Here is a 23,829-nt window from a genome sequence, read left to right on the forward strand (position 1 = left end):
GCAGTTGGGGTGCTTATCACTTAAACAATGAGCATCAAACATGTGAACCTTCTAGATTAAAATTAAAATCAGATGGCTCAGATCTGATATAATTTTATTTTTATATTTTTAATAATTTGTACACAACTTATAATAAAGCTTACATTTGAATTGTGAGTTTTTTTTAAAATAATTTTTATTTGAAAATTATTAATTGAAAATTTTAAATCTAAATGATTAAAATATTTAAAAAATGTTTGCGCTGATCACTGTATGAGCATCAGAACTAGTTCCGAAGTACGGTGCGTACGCTGATGCAACTTCTGATAGTGGATAGTGATATAGTGGGTTTCCATGATGTGAATGAAAATAAATAAATAAATAAATAAAATAGTGAGCATATAGATGATGAGGTTTGGTTATAAATAAGAAGGGCAGGGCGTGCATGGAGGAGCAGATCATCATCAAGAAATTAAGTGGTCACAATCAGTGAGAAGTCAAAATGAGTGAGGCGGTGGTGATGAAATTTGGGGCGTGGCTGCGAGGTGCAAAGCCGTACCTGCTAATGATCGGGTTGCAATTCGGGTCGGCGGGCATGTACATTCTCTGCATGGACGCTCTGAATAAGGGCATGAGCCGTTACGTCTTCATCGTCTATCGTAACGCCATTGCTGCCATCTCTCTCGGCCCCTTTGCTCTTGTTCTCGAAAGGTCCTCCTCTTCATTCTCTTCCTTCTCCCTTCCCTCCGTACTTACATTATACCCATGCACTCTCATCGTTAATTACTGTTACTATATCCTTTCTGCAGGAAAGTGAGGCCCAAAATGACGTTTCGGATTTTTTCCGAGATTATGGCCCTGGCTTTTCTCGAGTAATAATAATCATCCTCTTCCTGCTTACATATTTTCGCCTCTTTGTTTTTTTGCCAACTTACCTATAAAACCAAGTGAAAGTTTTAAGAGTAGTTATTAATTACATGTTTATGTGATGTTGGCGGCCGACAGGATGATACTAGATCAGTGCTTCACTCTGCTGGGCATGAAATTAACGTCTGCATCATTTGTGGTGGCTCTGATGAACACTGTGCCCTCCATTACCTTTGTGTTGGCCATCATTTTTAGGTAATAAGTGCTTGTGTTGCCGACTATATATATATATATATATATATATGGTGATGGTATCCATTATCTCCTTATCCTATCATATATATGGCTGGTGGAAATGAAAAACCATGGAAGACTGTAGACAGGGAAGAACAGTAGTTTAGGTCTGTCTAAGTCGCTGGCTTTCCAACATTTGTTAAGCACCAGGAAGTGATAGTTTTATTCACTAAATAATAATTGATCTTCTTCACGCCACTCCTCACGTACACATACACTTGTGCATGTTGGTCGCTTTTTTATCTTTGCCGCCTTATAATCTTCTAAACTCGCAAGGAATTAATGGCCTAGCTTCAGCTTCCAATTATTTATTATTTAATATTGAATGAACCCTCATCTCATTCATATTATTAATTCATGTAATGCTGCGGCCATGATATATTCGGTGGTCGACCGCCATGGTCAAAGTCATTAGACAACAATCGCCATCCAAGAAAGATAAGAAATAACACACATGAAATTAAATGCATGTATAGACCAATTCCAAAATTATAAGCATTAACATATGATAATACTGATAGTAATGAAAAGTTAGGATGGTTTGTTTAATTTTGGTGGAGTTCTAGTAACGAATAAGAATGATGGGCGCTGCAGAATGGAGAGGATGAAGATGAAGGAGATTCGATGCCAAGCGAAGGTGATCGGGACGGTGGTGACGCTGGGAGGAGCCTTAATAATGGCACTATACAAAGGACCCCTGGTGGATGTTGTGAGAGGATCATCAAGCAGCGGCGCCGCCGGTCACCCTAACAATGCCAACGACGACCCTGCCGGCGGCTCCCACTGGCTGTTGGGCTCTTGCGTCATCCTCCTTGCCTGTATCGCCTTCTCTGGATTTTACATTTTGCAAGTAACCAACAAACTCGACCCTCCTCTTCAATATCAATTAGCGGGTCCAATATTAATTTTTATGAATGGTTAGTGAGGATGCATATGATTTTCAGGCCGTGACGCTGAGGAAGTACCAGGCGGAGATGTCGCTGGCGACGTTGATATGTTTGGTGGGGTCATTTCAGAGCGCGGGAGTGGCAGCCTACATGGAACGACACCGTCCTCATGCTTGGTCTCTCGCCTGGGATTCTACTTTCTTTGCTCCTGCCTACGCCGTCAGTATCTTCATTCTATTTAACTATAATCCGGTTCCTGATTGGCCTCAATAATAACTATTAATTAATATGGGTTGAATTGAAAATATATATTTATATATGTAGGGAATAGTGGCGTCGGGGATACAGTACTACGTGCAAGGGGTAGTGATGAAGACAATGGGGCCAGTGTTCGTGACGGCTTTCAATCCGGTGCGGATGATCATAGTGACCATCCTGGCCAGCTTCCTGCTGTCGGAGCAACTCCACCTTGGCAGTATCATCGGAGGAGTGGTGGTGTCGGTGGGGCTCTACCTGGTGGCGTGGGGCAAACACAAAGAATACAAGCATCTCATGCCGCCCTCCCCCGAGAAAGACACGCGGCAGCTTCCTGTAACAATGGCCCCCACCATTGTTGTTGATGATCATAAACCTCAGGAATCGGTCCTCATTTGTGATCAAAACAACGGCCTGGATTTAACGGTATCCAATAATACCCAGGAAAGGCAGTCCTGCAAGTGAGGCCCAGTTTAGTCCAAAATAAATGGACTTCATTTTTGTCCCCTTCTTTTTTATCATTTTAATTTTGTGAGCCTCACCTCGGCTCATGGTTTTCAAGCATGGCTTTGTTGTGGCCCATGACGCCCCCTTGTACCCTCAACCTCAGTTACTGTTTCCGCCGCCTATTTGCCACCTGATCAAATTCACCCGCATGCATACACCTTTCTCTTCTTTTCCTTTTAACCACAACCCCCCCCCCAAAAAAAAGAAAAAGAAAAACAGAGGGGAAATCACAATATACAACAAGAGTCATAAGTACAACGTAAAGTGCCAAACAAGAGGGATCGGACCATACTGATGCTAAATAATTGAGAAGGACACATGGTAATAACTGATTACCCTGAAAGTCGAGGATATAGCAGGGTCATTAAACAACCAAACAAGGAGGAGGGTCCGCCGAGTACAAGTGTTAAAAACATACAATGAGAACCTAGCTAATGTATTATTAGTACAAGCTTAAGCGCGGGTGGGCATGACAGAGACAAAACGCGAGCCCACCGTGAATAATGGTGAGTCCCGCTGAGGCTGAATCCGACGGTGTTATCCCATTATAATATAATATAAATCCAATTAATCCTATCTTGCTCATGGCCCGCTCCTATCCCAGAATTAATATTCTTGGTTGATTCCTTCATTCCATGACACACCCTCCTCCAAAATAGCCTACAATGGACGGTGTAGATTCTTGCCCAAGCTCTTCTAACTTCTTTTTGGATGATGTAGCTACTGTGCATAATGTTGCCTTATTCGCTATTAATCCGTCTTCCGCCATCAAACGCAGGACGCTTTAGTTTTAATTAGCGAGAGCCAGGCCTAGCCTGGTCCATGCATGCCTGGTCTGGGCTTTTATCTATCCGCCGGACTAATTAAAAAAGACAATAAATATACTAAAGGGGTGTTTGGCAAAACCAAAACCTAGGTTTCAGAATCACTTTTCCGCAAAACGAGGTAACTTCCTCCACATATTTACTTCGTAATCCGTAAAAGCACTTCTGAAACCATGGTTTGGTTTCTATCCAAACACCCCCTAAGTATGGCCACAATCCAAATCCCAACAGTTACGTGCGTATAAGTACATGTAATCTGGAAAAGACAAACAGATAGAGAAGAAGACGGGAAAGGAGATTTAGGTAATATGATACAAGGTAGGGCGCATTATGAGTTAAAGCACCATGTTCGGAATATTTCATTTAAAAGTATATGAATAGACAGCCATGTACTTGTGTCTATATATATATATATATATATATATATATATTCTCTTTGATAGCACTCCAACCACCGCATTCGATGCTGACGGCTTTCGCCATTATCATCCCCGGCCTCTACCTCCCTTTAATCATATTCTCTCATTTATGCTTATAAGCTACTTGACATTTGTTGCCATGTGAGGCCACGCCCTAGAACATATTCCGTCCCCCAACTCCAACAGAAATACGCCCTTATACTCATCTCGTGGTATTTCAAAGTTTATGTCAGTTGTATTTCGAATACTATCCCTTAGAGTCAGGCTAAGAATATTTACAGAGGTATTTAAAATTATCCATTATCAAGGTTCTTATATTAATAAGAGTCTTTTTTGTAAACCAAAACAAATTTGATACTCAGACAATCATCTTAGTAGCAAACCAGCGCAACTTCGGCAAAGTACTCTAAAATGCATAAAGAAGGATATATATATATATAGAACCCAAAAATTTCGTTTTGTAAGTAATTACTCCAACTTCATGATGATATTATATTCGAGTATCCTCTACTGGTACAAAGAAATAATATAATATAATGGAGCCCAACTTGAAAAGGATAAATGAATCAGCACCCTCGAAGCATCCCTAATTCATTCCAAACATTTCACTTGAAGTGGTTTTCCCATTTGGTTACTTTTTTAGTCGGAGATCAGTTAATATCGATTAATCCTGATGTGTTCCCCACTAAGTGCTATTAGTTTATGTTATAGTTTATTCTGACCATCACTCACCACATGAAATCTCGCGATCACGTGTAATGATTCTTAATTATATATTCAGGCCAGCAATCAGATCATAGGTTTAAACTGTTCGAAACGCATAAATGAACAACTTCACGTTTTAAATTTAATTAAATAAAGTCTCGTGTGTGTGGGTATGTTTCCAGGTTTTACCGTCTCTTTTGTGAACCATAAATTTTTACCAATCTTCGTGTGTGTGTGTGTGTGTCTATATATATATATATATATATATATATATAATGCGCATTGGCTAATGTTTTAAAAAATTATCAAAAAGAAACAGACGCGTGTGTTCTGGAATTAAATAACGAAGCTTGATACATAGAATGTTGTCATCTTTCACATCAGGATATTATTCGTACTTCATATTTGTTTTCATTGTTGTATACATTCTTTCTTTCATATCAGAATATTTTTGAGTCTCATCCTGCTTGTTAATCCTTTACTTCAATAAGCTAAGAATCGACGCATAACTACCAATTTCGAGTCTTTTCATATGAAAGTCATCAAATTATATTCGATTCTTTTTTGAATAATCAAAAGATTCTTTTATGCCTTTTAAATTACAAGCTACAACTGCCTCAACCCACGGGCAGGTGTCTATTTCAAAAGATATATATTCCCCCTTTGGGGCATGGAAATTTTATAATTAGACTGGTTGATCGGTCATCTATCAGAAGAAGATAATTAGATTCGCTAGTCAAATTAGATATAATTAAGAAGATTAGAGCAAAGTATATATGCAAAGAATACATCAAGGTTGTGAAATTTGCGACAATGAATAGAGATAAGAATAATGTAAATATGCCAAAAGACCCCTCAAAGTATAAACTCACGTTAAGTTTATGCCAGGTGAGGCGAACCAACTAATTTGGTGAAAGATTGTGAGTTAAGTTAAAATAGGACGCTTCTTTGATGACGTTGAGGCAGAGATGCTAATTAAGAACTAAATTTGATTCCTACACTAGCATATAATTTTATTAAAAGCAATTAGAGATAGTGTGAGATCAATTATCATGAAGTGATTGACTAAAGAATAATCCTGAGTGCCTCATTAACCCCATAATCATATCTACCATAATGTGAGTTATTTTATTCATACCGCTCAAGATAGTCAAAACTACACTAATTAATACTTAACCAGGTTTACAACCAAACCCTCATGAAAACATATAACCCAACTGGAAGCATATATCAGAGCCTGAAAATTGAAGCTGGGTTTGACCAAACCGAACAGCTTTTTGAAAAAATATTGATAGTATATATTAATTTTAGAGAACATAAAAAAAAAGTTAAAGTTAAATGAACTGTGAGATTGGATGTTGGGTGAGTTTAGGGAGAATTTAGAAAGAAGGAGTGGGGAACAAAATAAAAAGGAGACGCCGACAAAGGCAATGAATGAATGGGTGCGCGGCTGCGAGTTTCTTCAACTTTTTACTTGAAACTCACTTTTCAACGCCTTCTCATCAACACGTAATTCATCCATTAATTGGACATTTTGATCTGCCTTTTTCACTCGCAGCCCCTTCCAATTTGTACTCTCATCATTTCCTCCACTTAGTAAATAAGAATTGCTTTGCATGTTCCCTTCCAGGAATAGTACTGTCGTTGTTACATCAACACGTAATTCATCGATTAATTGCTTTGCTTTCCATGCGCCATGGATCGCATTCATATTCACATAAATAGATGTTTCCATGAAATAGCAAAATGTGAAGAATTGTCGTCGCATTATATAATATATTAATTGTTGTCATGTCAGCACCTGCTAATTGTTCTCTTCACGATGCATGCTCTGTCCCTTCCACGATATAATACCAAGTGCTAGCCCTAGAGCCTGACTAGACTACTCACCCACTGTGTGCCATGCATCCGGTATCCCATCCCCATAACTATCCTCCCTCTGATCCTTATTATAGCCATCTCATAGCAATTTTACATAAATCAATGAAGTTGGTTACAATTAATTTTTTCAAAATATTAAAATTACTCTCAGTAAAAGTCATTAGTTAGAAGAGTTGGTTAATCAATTGAGAAGTTTTGTAATTAATTAGTTAGGGATATTAGGTAGACAAAATTAATACTTTGAACAAAGCATGTTATATTATAAAACATGTTGGAGGGAGCTTGTAATAATGACGAGAGGGAGTAATATTCAACAACAACACTGTACATCTTCAATGTTAAACATAAATTAAACGATAATGTCATTCATGAAATGATAATCATAAAAATAAAAAGGTATCATTGAAAAAGATCTTTTTTGGGGGTTCTAAATTATTAAACGGGAGGTGATATCTGTTTCTATATGAAAAGAAATAAATAAAGGGGTAGGTCAGATGCAAGCGTGGTACACAGTAAGCATCAAAGGAAAAACAATGAGAGACGAGGGGTGGTTTCTTTATGCCTACCTCGCACCTATACATAATGAGTAAGGCATCTTTTTGTATTGTGTAACATCTGTTGGTAGTGCTTGCCCTGTTATTTACATTGTGGGATTCCACCCACTCCCTCTCTTTATTGGATTCCAAATGCGAAACCCACCATCTTTTCTCTTAATTCTTTCTTGATTTCACTCTTAATTAGACCTTTAAATTAAACTTCATTCCCGCATTAATTATTGATACCCCTTACGTCTTGTTTATAAACTATGGTTACTAATTAATCACGGAGCCTCATCATGTGTGTGTGTGTGTGTGTCATCATTAATTTATGCGCTACTTTCTCTTTAATCATGAGGCAATAACAGATATCTCTATATATCTCGACGATTTTAAGATTGTAGTGTCAGCAGAGTTAATTAAACTTCAGATTTGATCTCTTCCGTATTACTAGATTAAGAATGGATGCCGATAATAAAAGATTCCCAAGTAGTTGATATCCCTTACTAATTCAACATATAATAATCAATTAACCATTGAAATTAAATGAGAAAGATAAGCAAAGTTGGATTTTGAGGCCCAGTTGTCCAGTGGCTACTTTCAGAAAAGTTTTCGACTCCAGAACAAAGCATCCATTTGTTGCTTTCCATTCAGTATCTGGTTTTTCAATTTCCCGTTTTTGACATAAAAACCAAATATCCATTGGTTAACTTCATCCTCTCCTGACACCATGATAAAGCACTCCATTCACTTTCAATCCAATACGTAATTGAGTTTTAATGGAACTTAGTGTCTTCCTGAAGGAATTTTATGGCAGAAGTAACATCAATTTTCCGCTAACACAATAGACCGTCTAATCATTTTCTGTTTTATTTGACAAGGCGGATGATTGGCAAGCTATCCAAATTTAATTTCCGTCAGTAGACTGCATTTGATCAAGGACTTAATTAAAAACAATCTAATGCAATGAACCTTAACAACATTTAATTCAAATTTAAATGATTGTAATGCTTTTGACCTTTATAACATGCATTAATTTTGAGCGGTATATTTAGATATTAATTACTACCCTCGTCATTCGCACTTATTTAGTAGTGTTAAATAATCGGATTTCGCATGATTAACTTCAAATTTTTTTTTTGCAAGTTGCACGTTGACTTCAAATTAATTAACGCATCATTAATAGAGTCAAAATCACATGATCTTTTGCTGCTACTTAAGCTGAAATTATAAAGAATATTATATTAATTCATGAACATAATTTCTCTTACGTTATAATCGTTAATATAAAATATTAGATTTATATGAAATAATGAAATTATACCATTTATAGGTTATCAACTTAAGTAAATGGTTGGGGGAGAACTAAACTATATCTTAAACTCTGTTACGAATACGTAAAGAAAAAAAATATACATCTAATTGGAGACAGATCTGATCCGGTGAGAAGATTGCCTGTTTAATCTCTTTTGCATTATTTCTGAAATGCTGTGCTCTCTTACATAGCATAGCACCCACATTTTGCATAAACAAACATGAGTCATGACAAAGCACTTCGCCCCTTTTCCATTTGATGCCGAATTGAATCGAACGTCCCACTTGTGTTTAAATAAACATTAACTGATATAAAAAGAAGAAGAGAGAGAAATCATAATAAAAGAGCACGACGAGATCATTTTTCACAGAGCACAACAGAGAGAGATATCCCTAACTTTTGTAACGATGATGACATAAAGGGATCATATTCTAGTAACTGTACGGAGTTTTAGTGAACGGATAAGGGAATATCTGTGAAATGGAACACAGAGAGAGAGAGAGAGAGAGAGAGAGAGAGTGGCAATGACAAGTGCAGGGTGTGGTGTAAAAACTGGGCTTTCTTTGTTATATTATATTTTTTTCCAAGGAGAGAGTTTGCATAAGCCGGGGCCTATAAGAAGGGGCACTGGGGGGTGGGTTGGTCACAAGTGAAAGGGCATAGAAGAGAGATCATAAGAAGAGAGATCGATGGGTGAACACAGTGGAGTTGAGAAGATAATGAATGGGTTGGGGAAGGCCAAACCATACCTGGCAATGGTGTCTCTTCAGTTTGGGTACGCAGGCATGTATATTATCACCATGGTTTCTTTCAACCATGGCTTGAGCAACTGGATTCTTTCTGTCTATCGTCACGTTGCTGCCACCCTCGTCATTGGCCCTTTTGCCTTTTTCCTTGAGAGGTACCAAGCTCCTCTCTCTCTCTCTCTCTCTCTCTCTGCCATGAATATAATCCACACGTACTGATACAGTACGTATTATATTTTAGTGCTTGTTTTGTCTAATCGATCACTCTCTTTTCTTTTGGGCATGAGTTTAAGTTGTGATTTCGTTCATTATTGCAGAAAAACGAGGCCCAAGATGACTCTTCCCGTATTCTTAAGGATACTGGTGCTTGGTTTCCTTGAGTAAGCCCTCCTCATTGTTCATACTGCATCCCTACCTCTTTTTAATTAACTTCGTTTTTTTGTCAGATTTCTCTTCAACCTCCAAATACATGCATGCACGCCCACTCTCTCTCTTAGCTTGTGGCTTCAACTATTAATCTACACCTTAATGATGCTCTCTACATGATTCATTCCTCCGTTTTATTTTTTATATAATGAGGAGAATATATTCTTATTGATTAATCCATCACATCCATACTCTAGGCGAAATTTATAAAGATATGGAACACCGTATATACTATAATTAAACAAAGCATATACTATACGTAAACCACAGTCAACACAGTCACGAACAAAACCCTAATGATTCAAACCCCCATTTCCAACTTCCCACTTGTATTATTTCTTTTGTTATAAGAATTTTAGTTATGGAGAGCTTGAAAGATCGTGTTTTGCTCTTGAATAAAGATTACTATACATGGCCGAAAAAAGAATAAAGATTATACATAAATTTTTTCTATCTAGACGTTAATATAAGAGCATCTAATGGAATTATTCCTGGTTATGTCAATCAAATCTAGCTACCAAAAGGGTATACCGAAGCACGTTGCTACGACAGCATGGTCCGTAAATAGGGCCAGGATGATGCCTCTGGCTAGTAGTTATTATGCTCTACTTAACCTATCAGAATCTGATTTTGTCATAAAGAAAAAAATAATATTATCTTTGATTCTCAACTTTAGGATGAGGTTTAGTTAAATATGCACATGCGAATTATTTACTTGTAATCTCAATGATAATTTGTTTGGTACGATGAAAATGAATTACAGGCCAGTACTTGATCAGAACTTGTACAACATGGGGATGAAGAATACCTCAACAACGTTTGCTTCAGCCACCGTCAATGTCCTTCCGGCCATTACTTTTATAATGGCAGTCATTTTCAGGTAGAAAAACTAAAAGATCACTTCGCCATATAATTATAGGCAGAGATTTGATCACTCTGGTGAACCAACGACCCATATATAATAAATGAATGTATTTACTTATTTAACCAGGTTAGAGAAGTTGAACTTGAGAAAAATACCCAGCATAGCGAAGGTAGTTGGCACAGTGATCACAGTGTCAGGAGCCATGGTTATGACTTTGTACAAAGGATCAGAACTTCACATCACGAAGGGATCAGCAGCATCGAGCCATCAAGAGAGCTCCACCACCTCGCCCTCTCAACAGCACTGGGTGCTTGGCACTCTAATGCTCATAGCTAGCTGTGGTGGTTGGGCTAGCTTCTTCATCGTGCAAGTGAGCCCCATTCACACACACACACACACACACAAGTGATTCAATTCTCAATATTCATGAAACTTAAGCGATTTTTGGCTCATTTTTAATGCAGTCGTTCACCTTGAAGAAGTACCCAGCAGAGCTGTCCCTCACCGCTTGGATTTGCCTGGCGGGCATCTTCGAGAGTGCAATCGCCTCCTTAATCATGGAACGAGACATGAAAGTTTGGGCGTTAGGCTGGGATTCTAGGCTCCTCGCTTGTGTTTATTCTGTGAGTACTTAGTTTTCTTATCTCAATTATAACTCAAAAACAAAGCCCATTAGACATTAATTGGTGATAAATGATAATCATTATCAGGGAATTGTGTGCTCCGGAATGGCTTACTACATACAAGGATTTGTGACCAGAGAACGCGGGCCCGTTTTTGTGACTTCCTTCAGCCCTCTGTGTATGATTATCACCGCTGCTTTGGGCACCATTATTTTATCTGAGCAAATATATGTTGGAAGGTATGTATAAACAGCAAATATACATAATGTTCACTTTTGCAGTTCTTCTCCAAGATTTGCAATGCAAAGTAAACTCATTCACGTGCAACATTCCTTGTTCATGTTGCAGCATAGTTGGAGCCATTCTCATTGTCTCGGGGCTTTACACTGTGGTATGGGGCAAAAGCAAAGACCCTCTGAACAAAACACCAGCAGAAATAGGTGATGGCCATGAGTTGCCAGTTAAAAGTGGCACAGAGTCTGGAATGCCGGGCAATTTTGAGAGCATCGAGGTGAATGTTGCCGCTGATACGATGAAGGGTTCGGGGAAGAAAGTCCCACCGGCAGCAAAATCTTGAAGAAAGTCCTTTAGGAATTATAACTATGGTCATAAATTTTCCCGGCAAAGAGTGGTCAGGAAGAGTTTGTACGATGAAGTACGAATCTTTCTCAATGCCCTCCTAACCTGTACCTTTTTAGTTTCTTGTTTTCCTTGAGCTTTTTTTGGATGTTTCTGAAGTTAAGAATGTAAGCAGAATAAAGTAGCAGAGCATTTGTCTCTGTTTTTGTTCTTCTAGGCACTATCTTCTTCATACTTACTTTCTTAACTACAACTTTATGCTTGAGCGAAGATTCGATTCGTGACTTGGATTGATATCCTAAAGGCAAGTCGTCGTGAGCTATTTTGGCTTCTGCGCCAGACATTGGAATTATGAATGGACATTTGTGGTGTTTTTGTCAGCATTTCCATTACGCATCTAATGAATGAATGCAGATAGCTCTGCAATGAACAGAATCACATTCGGATGCCCTGAACTGCAACTGCTTCCGATCATACAGCACCTGGGAACAGGGGCCATAGCACACTCAAATCAAGTCAATCAAATATTAATAAAGATATGGTGGGCATTATGTTCGTGTGATTCAAATGTAGCTGCTATCTGAAGTGCACTTTTCACTTTATCTGGGACGGGCTTTTCCAAGGACTCCTGTTCATTGTACTTTTTTCACTCGTTAACTCAATTCCACATTCCCCACCATTAATTGTTACCCTTAGGGCGGCTCTCTCATTCACAGCATTGATGGCGAGGGTCTCCTTGTTGCAATCCGTTGGAACAAGTAGGCCAAAACCTGCCGACTTCTATGAATATCAGCGTCCCTTGTTTTGATGGAATTAGCCGCCAATTTTAGAGTCTTCTATGAATCATTTAATAACAAAAGGAGAGGTCCCAGCGCGATCTTCCCAGAGGATCTGGTTTTAAATCCTACTGAGTCATACTTGTTATGGAAAGGTCGACATAGAAAAGTGTGAACTTTTTTGGTACAATAGAAAAGTGTCAACTTGTGGTGCACAATTACTTATCTCTTTATAGTTTATTTGCATAATGTAAATCTAATCTAGGAAAATGTGACACATGAAAGACGAGTTACACCTATTTCATAAGGATTAATGTCTGCTCCAGACCACGCGCATAAAGTGCTTAAACCAATCCTGCTCTTTTGAACCAAAAAATAAGACCACCATACAACGACTTCATCAGAAAAATGCTTGGTAATTCCATAACCCCCAAGTAATAAAAGATCGAATCATCAACACGCCTTTTGGACCACCAAATTATGCATGAGTTACGCAACAGCTTCGTCGTAGCATCTAAGCAACTTTTTTTTATAGGAGAATGGAAAGAGAAGATTTTTCATTTTCTCTGTACAAAAAATGGCAGCACATACCCCTACCGCGGGAAAATTATTAGTTCACTGATTTCTTGATTCTCATTGCATTATAACGGCTTGCTACTTAATTAAGTTGTGGTTACATTCAAAGCAAACTCAAGTCGACCTTGCTTTATTGTCAATAAGCGTTACACGTGCACCCCTCTCCATCGATAGCTCCCCCATCCAGTCCCTGAATAATCCAAAAAGACTCCAAGAATCATCAACTTCAAGCATCGGATCCTCTTCAAAGTGCGCATAGAATATGAATTCCGTGCAGGGGCAACAACGTAAGTACGTAACTTTACAAGCTTTCTCCAACACGGCACAAGTACCACTACGATACAAAACATAGTTCGCCTCAAAAGAACTGGCCTATAAAACGAAAATACTGCCTCAACCATTCAAAAGCAAAACTAAAGTCAAACGAAAACTTTTAATCGAACGATAGCATTCCAATAGAAGCCATCTTATCCAAGTCCCACGGCAAGATCCTGTGAATCTACTAATCAATTATCCAAATCCTGAACTTGGCAGATCTAAAATGATCTCCACAACAAATTTCAAGTTCCTACCAGGAAAATACACTTCTATGAGCCTGATAAAGTAGTTAATGACAATGCCAATCATTTCATTGCACTACAAGGTACAGTAAAGCACCCTAACCTATTAGCTTTTGTGATGGGTGCGCGGAAAAAAAAAAAAAATCATAATATCACGCATCTAGCTTTTCTTTATCGATTGGCTGCTGATTGTGACTGACCAAATACAGACCTGCAGAAAATATATAGATCCAAGGTCTTCAAAGAGATAAATGATGGTATAATATGTTCGCAAAGTGCCAAAGCACTACGAGTCAAAGAAAAAATTATCACAACATTGTTCCTAGGAACTTCCCTATTCTGAGATATAATTCAACAAAGCATTTTCAATAATTGTGCTCACTTGAACCCAATCATAGTTTGTTCACATGCTTCTACCAAAAGGCGTTATCAATGGGTTTACCAATTCTATGTGTAACATAAAAGGCCTTAGGTACTTACCCACAGGTTGAGCACTTCTGATGATGCTCACAGAATATGGATAAGCATACAGAGCATACATAACCCATATCAATTGTTTGCTTATGGCAGAAGCACCTGCAATTTTCATACAATTAAATAGGCACCAATCTCATTGACACAAATTAAAATTAATATTCTAAAGAGTTTCCCATAAAAGACATGCATCAATCCACCAAAATCACACGTATACTTCACTACAGCAAGTAATTCAATGGTCGGCTGAGGAATTCTTATAGAGTAAATTCAAAAGTTAGGTTTATAATAGAGATTGAGGTAGTATGGGATGCCGAAATTCCATATTATGTAGTATGAGATACTGCATGAAATTTTTAAGTGGGTTGGTTCTCTACCTCAATAACTAGTTTTTGGGGGAAAAGTTCTCAATTCCGCTTGAATACCCATTAGTTTCTACCCTGCAACATGTGTTTCTAAGAAAAAACACATGGCCTGTGGATACTTCACTATTGCACACATAAATTTATAGCATTAAGGTGCGCGCACACAGCATTAGTCATAATGGTTAAGCAGGGTTATCTAATCAGCTTTGGGGGGGGGGCCTTGAAAGAGAAAAATATCATTTTCCTCTTCAAACGAAAGAATTGGACAATGTAGAGTCAGGATCAACATCTTCTCCATAATGTAATTCAGAAGAAATCTAGATTATTTTCACAATAGCAGATACTGTCCAGCCATCATTTGGAAAAGGAAAAGCCTCGAAAAGCCAGGCAAGAAAAGTTTGGAAATATTTAAGTCACAATCTGTATGATTCTAGCAAACCATAGAAAGTCAGGGAGAACATAGAATATCAATAAGAGAGGAATCTTACGAGGCACGAAAATCCACACCAACAGATTTAGGAAGACGTAGAAATGCACGAGAATGTAAATCAGTTGCAAAAACCATCTGCATTAAAAGGGTTAAATTAGCGTCAAAATCAAAGCAAGTAGAAAACAAATTTATTCAAAACTCAAAGGAATACTTTTGACAGTAGTGATGAGATAAATATATAACATACATGTTTGCAGGGGAAACTAAAGGAAGAATAAAATGGAAATTAAAGAATATATAAGAGAAAAACACTATAACAAAAATAAAAAGGTCATAAAAATTCTAAATTACACTGAGACAGTGAGACTGCTAATATAAAGTAAACTACAAAAGCAAATTAGTAACCTATTTAAGTCACACCATTCAAGATGCCCAATAAGGAGAACAGCTTACTGAGAGATATTGAAAAAGACCATCTAATTGGGGCGGCCGGTAATATATGCCACCAGTTATGTATGAGGCCTGTGATTTGTAACATCATAAAAATCAAACGGTCAATAATTTATTGTTATTGTTACATTATCGGCAACATCAAATTATTCAATATGTTTACTTGAACTACCTGCTGGAGGAATGCAGAATTGTTGGATCCTATATAACAAGAATCGATGGGAACCTGCATCACAACAATATTACTACAACACTGTTTCTGGGGCTGGAAAAATCCATAATATAGTATTACAAGTGGATATTACTTAAACTTCAAGGAAAATACATGATAAGTACAGCAGATAAGCATGCACATAATGTGTAAGATCTCACTTTAACAAGTACATTCAACAAATGTATAAAAAATGTCAATACAGGCTAACCCAACTCACTCGGCATGGCCAAAAAATTCAATAGGCGAGGTTGACCCTTTTATATAGGTCCATAGATTCCCAACCCCGTTTTGTAGGTTTTACACACAAGGTCATAAACTCCTATAAAAGAATTACTAAGAGGTTCGAAAACAGTACCTAAAAAAATTCATAATTAACAAACTAAAACATTTAATAAACTTAAAATCACAAATTTCATAGTTTTATGCCAGAACATAGTTAATTTGTGCATTTTGAAACCCCATAACTTACAAGTTAAACAACAAATCTCAAAATACCCGGTTCTGAATGGGTTATATTATGATCCAAACCACCTATGTTGCCAAGTTAGACAAGCCAAACCGAACCACCTTTTCACACCCTATCATTTCAGTTGCCTTGACCAAGCATGGGATCCTCAGCAAATGAATGTCTTACTCCATGTTTCAATTTGCCCATCAATAAATTACCATCCTATTTACATGATTTTTTTAGAGTGAAATTGGCTTTACATCAATGGCATCACCACTCATACAATCTTAAATACTGGCACACATCATTTTCATTAAACTCAGTACACACGAGTTTAAGGAAGGGCAAATCAATCTTCTGACTTCAAAGCGGCTCATGTTATATATAAAAACAATTATTATATAATTATTTAGTTAAAGCTTCAAAGGGTCCCGAAGAATGACTGACTATTTATAGCATTGTGTGGGTCAGGATAAGGCCAAGGTCTAAACCAGTTAAGAATGAAGAGAGCAAGAAATTAGAATTGGACACATACCGTAGAACGCTGTGCAGAGAATATACCATTCATGACTGCCACATACCTGAAACAGATTTAAAATGTAGTCTGAAAAAAAGTACCAATCAAATAGGAGTATATAAAAAGTAAAGATCATTACGAACATACTGTTCTGGTCCATCCGGAGATCCTTGCAAACATAAAATCTGCCCCCAGACATTAGTAAACACAAAAGTAATTATTTGGAGCCATTCAAATGAAATACAATGATAAAAAAAATATTGACCACAGCATAATTTTAAAACGATGCCTCTTTTTAATTTTTACCATATGACTTCTAAAGCCACACTTTTTTGGCCAAAAATAATCTATTTAAGATTCATTATCATTGCTTTGAGCTTTTCTTAAGCATACCATAAAGCCAAAAGCACGGAAAGAAAATGAAGCCTTTAAAGAACTACCCCTCCGTTTCCTCAATTCTACACAAAACTTATCCTGAATCTAACTACTCAAGGCTATAAGTCGGAAGGTGATGTAATGACCAATAATTGTTATAACACACAAGGGTGGTTAAAATTTTTACCTGCTTACCTCTTACTCCAAACACAAGTATGTAATACAGACACACACAGATACACATGTGACCATACCGGGTAGTCTGTATTCTACAAATTAACAGAGAAAAATTGATCTGATTTCAATCCACAAAACACCCGTCCATATAGAAGAAAACTTTGATTAAATTTGATCTTTTGACTAACAGAACCAATTCCAGCAACTTACCATATCCAAATTTTGGATTTTTTTTTTTAAATCTTAATAAAATATTTATGATTGGAGATGAATGCACATCATGCATACCCTAGGTTGAGGATGCAGGGGTCCCGAGCGAAAAATCCTCTGTATATCTGAGCAGCAAATGAGGCCAAACAAGTCCAATGCAAAATACAATTTCATTGTGCCAGGAATTTCCTCTCAAAGGTAGCAATGATTAGGCAGTGCAGCGATGAATACGAAAGCCATGATGTTCAAAATATGGTGTTTTCCACATTTTGTTGGCCAGAAGTTAAAGAATTTTACACACACACACACGCACACGCACTCGTACTGGTATGATCAGAATACTGATCAGCTACTAAATAGGATACAACAAAGAGCCATAGACAACGATCCTGATAGCAGTGAAGAAGCAATGGCTCCTTGTGTTTGGGCCTTGCCCAATTGCTCGTCCTTTGCAACAAATTCCTCCAATTTCTGCAACAAGGTAGAATAAAGTGCCGGCATTCCTACAGTTTCCGAACCGTGGTTGCTTTCCGAAGATGAATCGTATATGTAGCTGCATGAGTTGCATCCAGTGGCAATAACAACTATTTGGTTTAGTTGATTGAGAAGTAGGATTGAATTCAAGAACGCAAGTACCTGGGGAAAAACAGTTTTCAAATAGGAATCAAAATGTTGATTTTATTTTCTGTCTACAAATTCTTCTGGAAGGAAAATTCAGAGCTAGGGTTATTGAAGCGTGAACTTGGGGAACTTCTGTGACTGAAGAGGAGATAGAGATTATTACATGTGAAATAAACTCGGAAAATGGGAAAGAGAATGCGCTCCAAAAGAAGGGATTTGTGTCCAATGAGACCACCAGAAGACTAACATCATCTGTAAAAAACACAGTCAAAGATAGAGATCAACGGTGGAATAGGTGAGAGCAACTATTGTGATTATGAGACAGTGTCAGGGAGGAACCTGCATAGAGCTTCGAAGGAGCCGAAGTCATGGCGGGCTGATATATGATTTGTGTCAGGAGCAAGCCCTTTTATAGTATTTCAGGTGTTATATATTTAGCGGGAATTGGGGACGAAGATGGTGGGAATGTGGGGCTTTAGGACCGCTCTCTCTGGTGGAAGTTTCTGGTCCTACAGATATGCGTTCAGCTTCTGTAAAGCTTTCCCTCGATATGCAAGACCAGGAATGTAATGGGAAAGCTCATCGGAGGAGACCACCCAGCAATTCCCGACGAGGCAAGTCTGCAATGAAAAATGGAGCAACGGCAGGGAGGGCTGGAATCGTGCGGCGATATCTCTCAGAAGCACCGGCCAGGATCGATTTTGGTGTCTCTGCGTTCCTGATCGTTGGATGCCTGGACGGTCCAGATTTTCTTCTCTTAATAAAGCAACGACGGAGTATTGCAGAACAGTGGATCCCCCACCCCCCAAACAAAAAGATAAGCAGCTCCTTCGATAAAACACCAATATATCGACAATCAATGAGTTTCAAGCCAAAAGAATAACAAATATCAATAATATAGTTTGTGAGATATTACAAAGAAATTGGAAAATTTGAGGAAAAAATTTTATTAGTAAAAGGACCTAAATTAAAACATTATTTATAAAACTAGCAGAATGCTAATATTGAAAAAAAATATTATAAGGTCCGAGATTAACAGCCCTCTTGGTGCAGGTTTTTAATTGCGTATTTACACCCCACCTCGATTCTTTATCATTACTTCTACTACCTTTTTAGGCGCTTAAATTAAAAAAAAAAAACATCGTCAAAATTAAGGAGTCTTCTTTGAATTATTTTTATTTTAATAATTTTTTAAAATGTTAAATAGTTCAATTCGAGCAACAAATCTTATATACTCGCCTGATCCTATTTATAAGACCCTTCTAGCATATTTCATACAAACCAAGAAAAACCCTAAACTTCATTAACTCTTATTTGAAATTTAATAACTTTCCAACTTTATTCTTGTTTATTTAATATATATTATATCTCATGTAAACAAAATCAATACAATAATAAATGAAAGATAAAATTATACATCCATATAAAAATTTTCTTTAGCACCCTATAAATAGAACTAAAAAATATCCCCTCTCTACCCTATGAATAAGATCAGAAGAGGACATATTAGATCTTATACTACCTCCAATTCTAATTATAAAATTTTGTTTAACTTTTATTTTGATCTTAAATATAAAACTCCAATATACTTTGTTTCTCATATTTATCTTTTTTTTATCAAAATAATCTTTATAATAATAGTATTTTTAGGTACTACACTTGATTCCTAAAAATATTTTTAAAAAAACAATATTTATTACAAATAACTAATTTTCTTAATCTACTTAAATAAGTAAACTAACTATTATATTAAGAACCAAAAGTAGTATCTAAGAGTAAAAGTAGTACTAAAGAATCAATATCTTTATGATTGCGAGAACGAGGAATTGTTACTATTTTTGCAAGCCAGAAGGCTACAAATCGATCGAAATATAGATGACGTCGCAAGCTTTTGACACGACACAAATGTGTGTGTATTGGACATTTCAGACCACATATAAATCCTCTACGATACAACATAAAGGAGAGATTCACAAAGGCAGAGAAAATGCACGAGTTATTGCCTTTGGCAATAGATCCTCTCCCATTTGAGAAGAAGATTTCTCGAATCACAAGACATCAGATTCGGCCAAGTAGCAAGGCTCGCGAGACTCGAAGAAAGTTCAGGGTCGCATCTTGTAGACTCGCCTCCAAGACTAGACCATGCCATAGAATTTCTCCATCGAAAGATCAAAGGTTGTCCGACCTTCGGCAGGACAGAGAAAATCAATCAAATTGCCGGCTATCATCAAGTCACCAAAAACAGCAGAACATTGGTGATTGATTATAAGCAGAATTACTAAACTTGCTATATAGAAGGCCCGGTTGTCAATGAAATCTAAAAGCTCGTGGTTTTCCAGATTCTTGAATCAGTTAAACGGCACAAATGAACAGTTCTAGCTACAATACATAACAGCACAGTGACGTTGATGGGCAAAACTAAACCCACCATGCCACAAAATTGAAGAGATTACTATGCTACAGAGATCAACAAGTTGACAGACAGTAACACAAGAGCAGATGTCAAAGTGGGAATAGGATTCATCAAGGAGCTTGCAGCAGAAGCACCAGACAGCAGGCCACTGGCTGGCCCATTAGCAGGGGTGAATCCAGGAACTGACCCGGTCGAAGGCACCACTGATGATTTCGGGTTCATTGGACCACCTGCATATGACTGAGGTGACGGTGATGGTGCAAATTCTGAAATCCTGGTAACAGTCGTAGGTGGCGCTATGAGTGGGGGAAATTTCTGCGAACCTGGAGAATTATTTGAAATACAGTCAGAAAGCAAAGATTACAATATCAGAACAGAAAAGGAACAGGAAGCATCCTATCATTACATATGCTTTCTGGCATCCCTTTCATCTGCATCATACCATCACACAATATAAAATCAAACCTACGTTTAAACTCTAGAGTTGAGTTGAGCTGTGATGGAAATAACACATTGAAGACACTCAACAGATGGACATAGTCAACGTGCTTCTCTCTATTTCCAGATTCATAAACATTCAACCTGCTTTCAAGCCTGTCACTAAAATCCTAATAATAGCAGTATAGCAGTGAATTGATCTACGTAATGCTCATATAAACCTCCAAAACAGTGTTGGAGTTTTAGTGTGTATGTTAAAAGAAGTCTCATATTACTTGAGATTGAGAAAACCTTAGTGTCTACTAAGATGGGAGCTTGAGCTAATAAAATGGATGAGAAGAGGAGTCTTAGAATTGACCCTTAGAGATAACTGTTAAAACATTTATGCGTCTTAATTAGTTGATTTTATTTTTTTGATAAACCATATTCAATGGTGTTAAAATGTTTTAATTCATCTTAATTAATTGTTTCAAAACTACCCTTTTAATTGTCATTAAAACCATACTTAATCACCATTATGGCAGCCCAACAGTCACATACTATCCGCCTATAAAAGGCAATGTATGGTGCGTGGTCAGGTGCGTCGAGTTTTATCCCCAAGCTCTCCTCCCCCCCTCTCTCTCCCCCCTCCTAAGTCTAAATTTCTGCTGTTCTGTCACCTTGCTCTACGCAAAAAGGATTCATTTAATCCTGGGAAGTGCTGCCTTTTATTCTAACCCGTGTGATGGAATAACTCTTAAAGACAGCGCCCTTAGACACGACTTGAACCATATTTTTATTATTTTTGCAGGTGTTGCTAACAAACAGCTCAATGAGAAGACTGTGGATTGAAGCTCAAAAACCTAATATCCCAAAAGGAAAGGGGGGAAACATAAGTGGAACATGAAGAATTTGAGCATTTTCCTTTTCTCCTATCATTGAACCATTTAAGAAGCATACCCCTTGGACAAAACAGAGAAATAAGAATGCTCCAAACTGCAAACAACTCCTACACTTAACCCCACTAAGGCTTTTAGAAATGATTCAGACAGAAGTTAGAGCGAAAAGCATTAGCAGCATGCCAGTGAACTGCTAGGCCATCAAGCCGAGGGGGAGAGAATTACATCCCTAACATGCATTTAGATTTCAGAATCAACATATAAAAAGTATGAGCAATTAGTTGGCTCTGACCTGGGCATCGAGGCTGAAGAGAAGTGGTCAATCTGCAGCGTAGCATAGAACAATTGAATAAGCTCAAAATTCAGTAAATTAAGCTAAAGGGACACCTTTTCAATGTCTTCGTAGAAAAGAAATAGGGCGTATAGGATAAACATACGCTGTTATAATTGTGCCATTTACAAAACCATCATAACTACAAGAAGTAACATTGCAGCCAGCACTACTTTGTTGTGCTGTAACATTCCCAACCATAAGGTTGCTGTTTTTACATTGCATGCTAGAACAAGAAACGGCCAGAGAAGCAGGCATACAGTACAAACTGCAGAGAATAAACCCAAGGTTAGCAAGTAGGAATAGACCTTCCTCTACCAAAAACTAGAAATAGAAAAGAATCTGTCTTTTAAACTTGGAGAAAGAATAGAAGGAAACAGAAAACGAAGGGTTTCCTAGTACTTCAGATTTTGTGGTCCACAGCTACACTGCATACAGTGGCTCGCTGTAATCGCATAACTTCCATTGGGGACAAGCAAACCATAATCAGCGGAATAATTTGGAAAATTTGATGCGCAGGCTGCAAAAATGAGAAACATAAAAAAAATCACATATTTCGTTAAAGCACACTAGACAATGAAGCAATAATAACATCAACAACATTGTTAATACTCGAGTTGGAGGTTATTATATTTCTCAATTAAAAAGCGATATCACAATATAAAAGCAATATAAGTATTAGCATCAACTAATAACAAGATGAAAAAAAGCTTGATCAAAGAAATGACAAAAACCCATTCATTGCGGTAGTGCGCGTCATGTGGCAAAAAGGACCCAGAAATTACCTGGGATAGGAATAGCAAGAATATCGCCGTCGCTGATAGCCGTGCTCCCCAAGGCGTTAACATCCATCAAATCAGTAAGAGTGGTGGAATACCGTGCAGCAATCGCAGCCAAAGTGTCGATGGGCTGCACCACGTACGACAGGTAAATTGCAGGCAAAGAGTTATCGGTCCCATTGAAGCAAGTGCATGGAAGAGGCACCACAAGGCTCTGACCCACATCCAGTACTGAAGGGTCGGTTATGGAGTTCGCCTCCCTAAGCTGGTCAGCAGACACCAGACCACCATATATAGAGTCTGCAATCGATGAAAGAGTATCAGAGGGCCGAGTTCTGTAATGGGTCGACACTGATTTACGAATTCCGTCAACGCACGAACAGGTAATGGGGATTTTAAGGAAGAGTTGGGAAGGAAGAATGTGGTGCTCTACGTCAGGGTACGAAATGTCGATGGCATTGGCGGTGAGAAGAGCAATGGGGTCGATTTGAAAGAGGGAAGCCAGCTCAGAGACCTTAGATCAGTGTAAACAGTGTAGCCAAGCAGGGCATTACAGGAGTCGGAGTTTGAGCAAGGCTCGATAGTAGATTTGGAACTCACGAGAGCAACTTTGATTAAGACCTGTAAAAGTAACAAAAGGAAAGAGCTTCGCAAAATGGGCTTCTGATGCAGCATTCTGGCTATAGCTTTTGCTGCCAGACTAGTCCTTAAGAATAACCTGAACTCTTTTTGCAGAGGCTACAGGATACGCGTCGAATATCGTTGGAAGAGGCTAAATGAAGCTTCACTTCACTCACGCAAGAATGAGTTCACTCGCGACTTCAAAAAGGAACTAGTGGGTTCAGGGAGGACTTACTTTACTGAGTAGAGTGATGCCTACGTAGCGGATATTCCATGGAAGACGATGGAAGATATAGCGAGCGAAGTATAAGGAGGTAAGAGTTTGAACATAAAGAGCGTGATTCTCTACTCGTTGAAGAACACGTCAAGAGAAGGGTGTCTAGGGTTTGTTCAGGCCCCTGCCCAGAAGGGGAAGCCGAGGGGAGGCTAGGGGGAAAAGGAAAAGTTTGAGAACAAGGAGCAGCGAGG

General features: G+C 38.0%; 3 protein-coding genes and 1 pseudogene across 3 annotated transcripts; 2 read left to right on the forward strand and 2 right to left on the reverse strand.

Moving 5' to 3' along the window:
* The first annotated feature begins 481 nt into the window (after window positions 1–481).
* LOC114716680 (WAT1-related protein At4g08290) lies at window positions 482–2,920 on the forward strand. Its single transcript, XM_028901712.1, has 6 exons — window positions 482–690; window positions 789–851; window positions 985–1,101; window positions 1,735–1,990; window positions 2,085–2,246; window positions 2,352–2,920. The coding sequence occupies exons 1-6, from the start codon at window positions 482–484 to the stop codon at window positions 2,745–2,747; spliced, it is 1,203 nt and encodes a 400-aa protein (XP_028757545.1). The 3' UTR covers window positions 2,748–2,920.
* A 6,182-nt stretch (window positions 2,921–9,102) lies between these two features.
* On the forward strand, window positions 9,103–11,918 carry LOC114716697 (WAT1-related protein At4g08300-like). The gene is made up of 7 exons (XM_028901738.1): window positions 9,103–9,370; window positions 9,533–9,595; window positions 10,405–10,521; window positions 10,633–10,876; window positions 10,971–11,129; window positions 11,217–11,368; window positions 11,478–11,918. Exons 1-7 carry the CDS (start codon window positions 9,159–9,161, stop codon window positions 11,704–11,706), a joined length of 1,176 nt encoding a protein of 391 aa, XP_028757571.1. The 5' UTR covers window positions 9,103–9,158; the 3' UTR covers window positions 11,707–11,918.
* A 1,863-nt stretch (window positions 11,919–13,781) lies between these two features.
* On the reverse strand, window positions 13,782–18,614 carry LOC114716674 (general transcription and DNA repair factor IIH subunit TFB4). The gene is made up of 11 exons (XM_028901705.1): window positions 18,241–18,614; window positions 18,065–18,153; window positions 17,646–17,916; window positions 17,359–17,405; window positions 16,666–16,703; window positions 16,537–16,582; window positions 15,512–15,565; window positions 15,343–15,411; window positions 14,948–15,024; window positions 14,101–14,196; window positions 13,782–13,831 (listed from the first exon to the last, which is right to left on the reverse strand). The coding sequence occupies exons 1-11, from the start codon at window positions 18,269–18,271 to the stop codon at window positions 13,792–13,794; spliced, it is 858 nt and encodes a 285-aa protein (XP_028757538.1). The 5' UTR covers window positions 18,272–18,614; the 3' UTR covers window positions 13,782–13,791.
* A 1,598-nt stretch (window positions 18,615–20,212) lies between these two features.
* LOC114716672 (lysM domain-containing GPI-anchored protein 1-like) lies at window positions 20,213–23,701 on the reverse strand (annotated as a pseudogene).
* Between the last annotated feature and the right edge of the window lie 128 nt (window positions 23,702–23,829).

Source organism: Neltuma alba, unplaced genomic scaffold (assembly GCF_004799145.2).
Source record: "Neltuma alba isolate B1F8T4 unplaced genomic scaffold, ASM479914v2 tig00011685_pilon, whole genome shotgun sequence".
Taxonomy (NCBI): Eukaryota; Viridiplantae; Streptophyta; class Magnoliopsida; order Fabales; family Fabaceae; genus Neltuma; species Neltuma alba.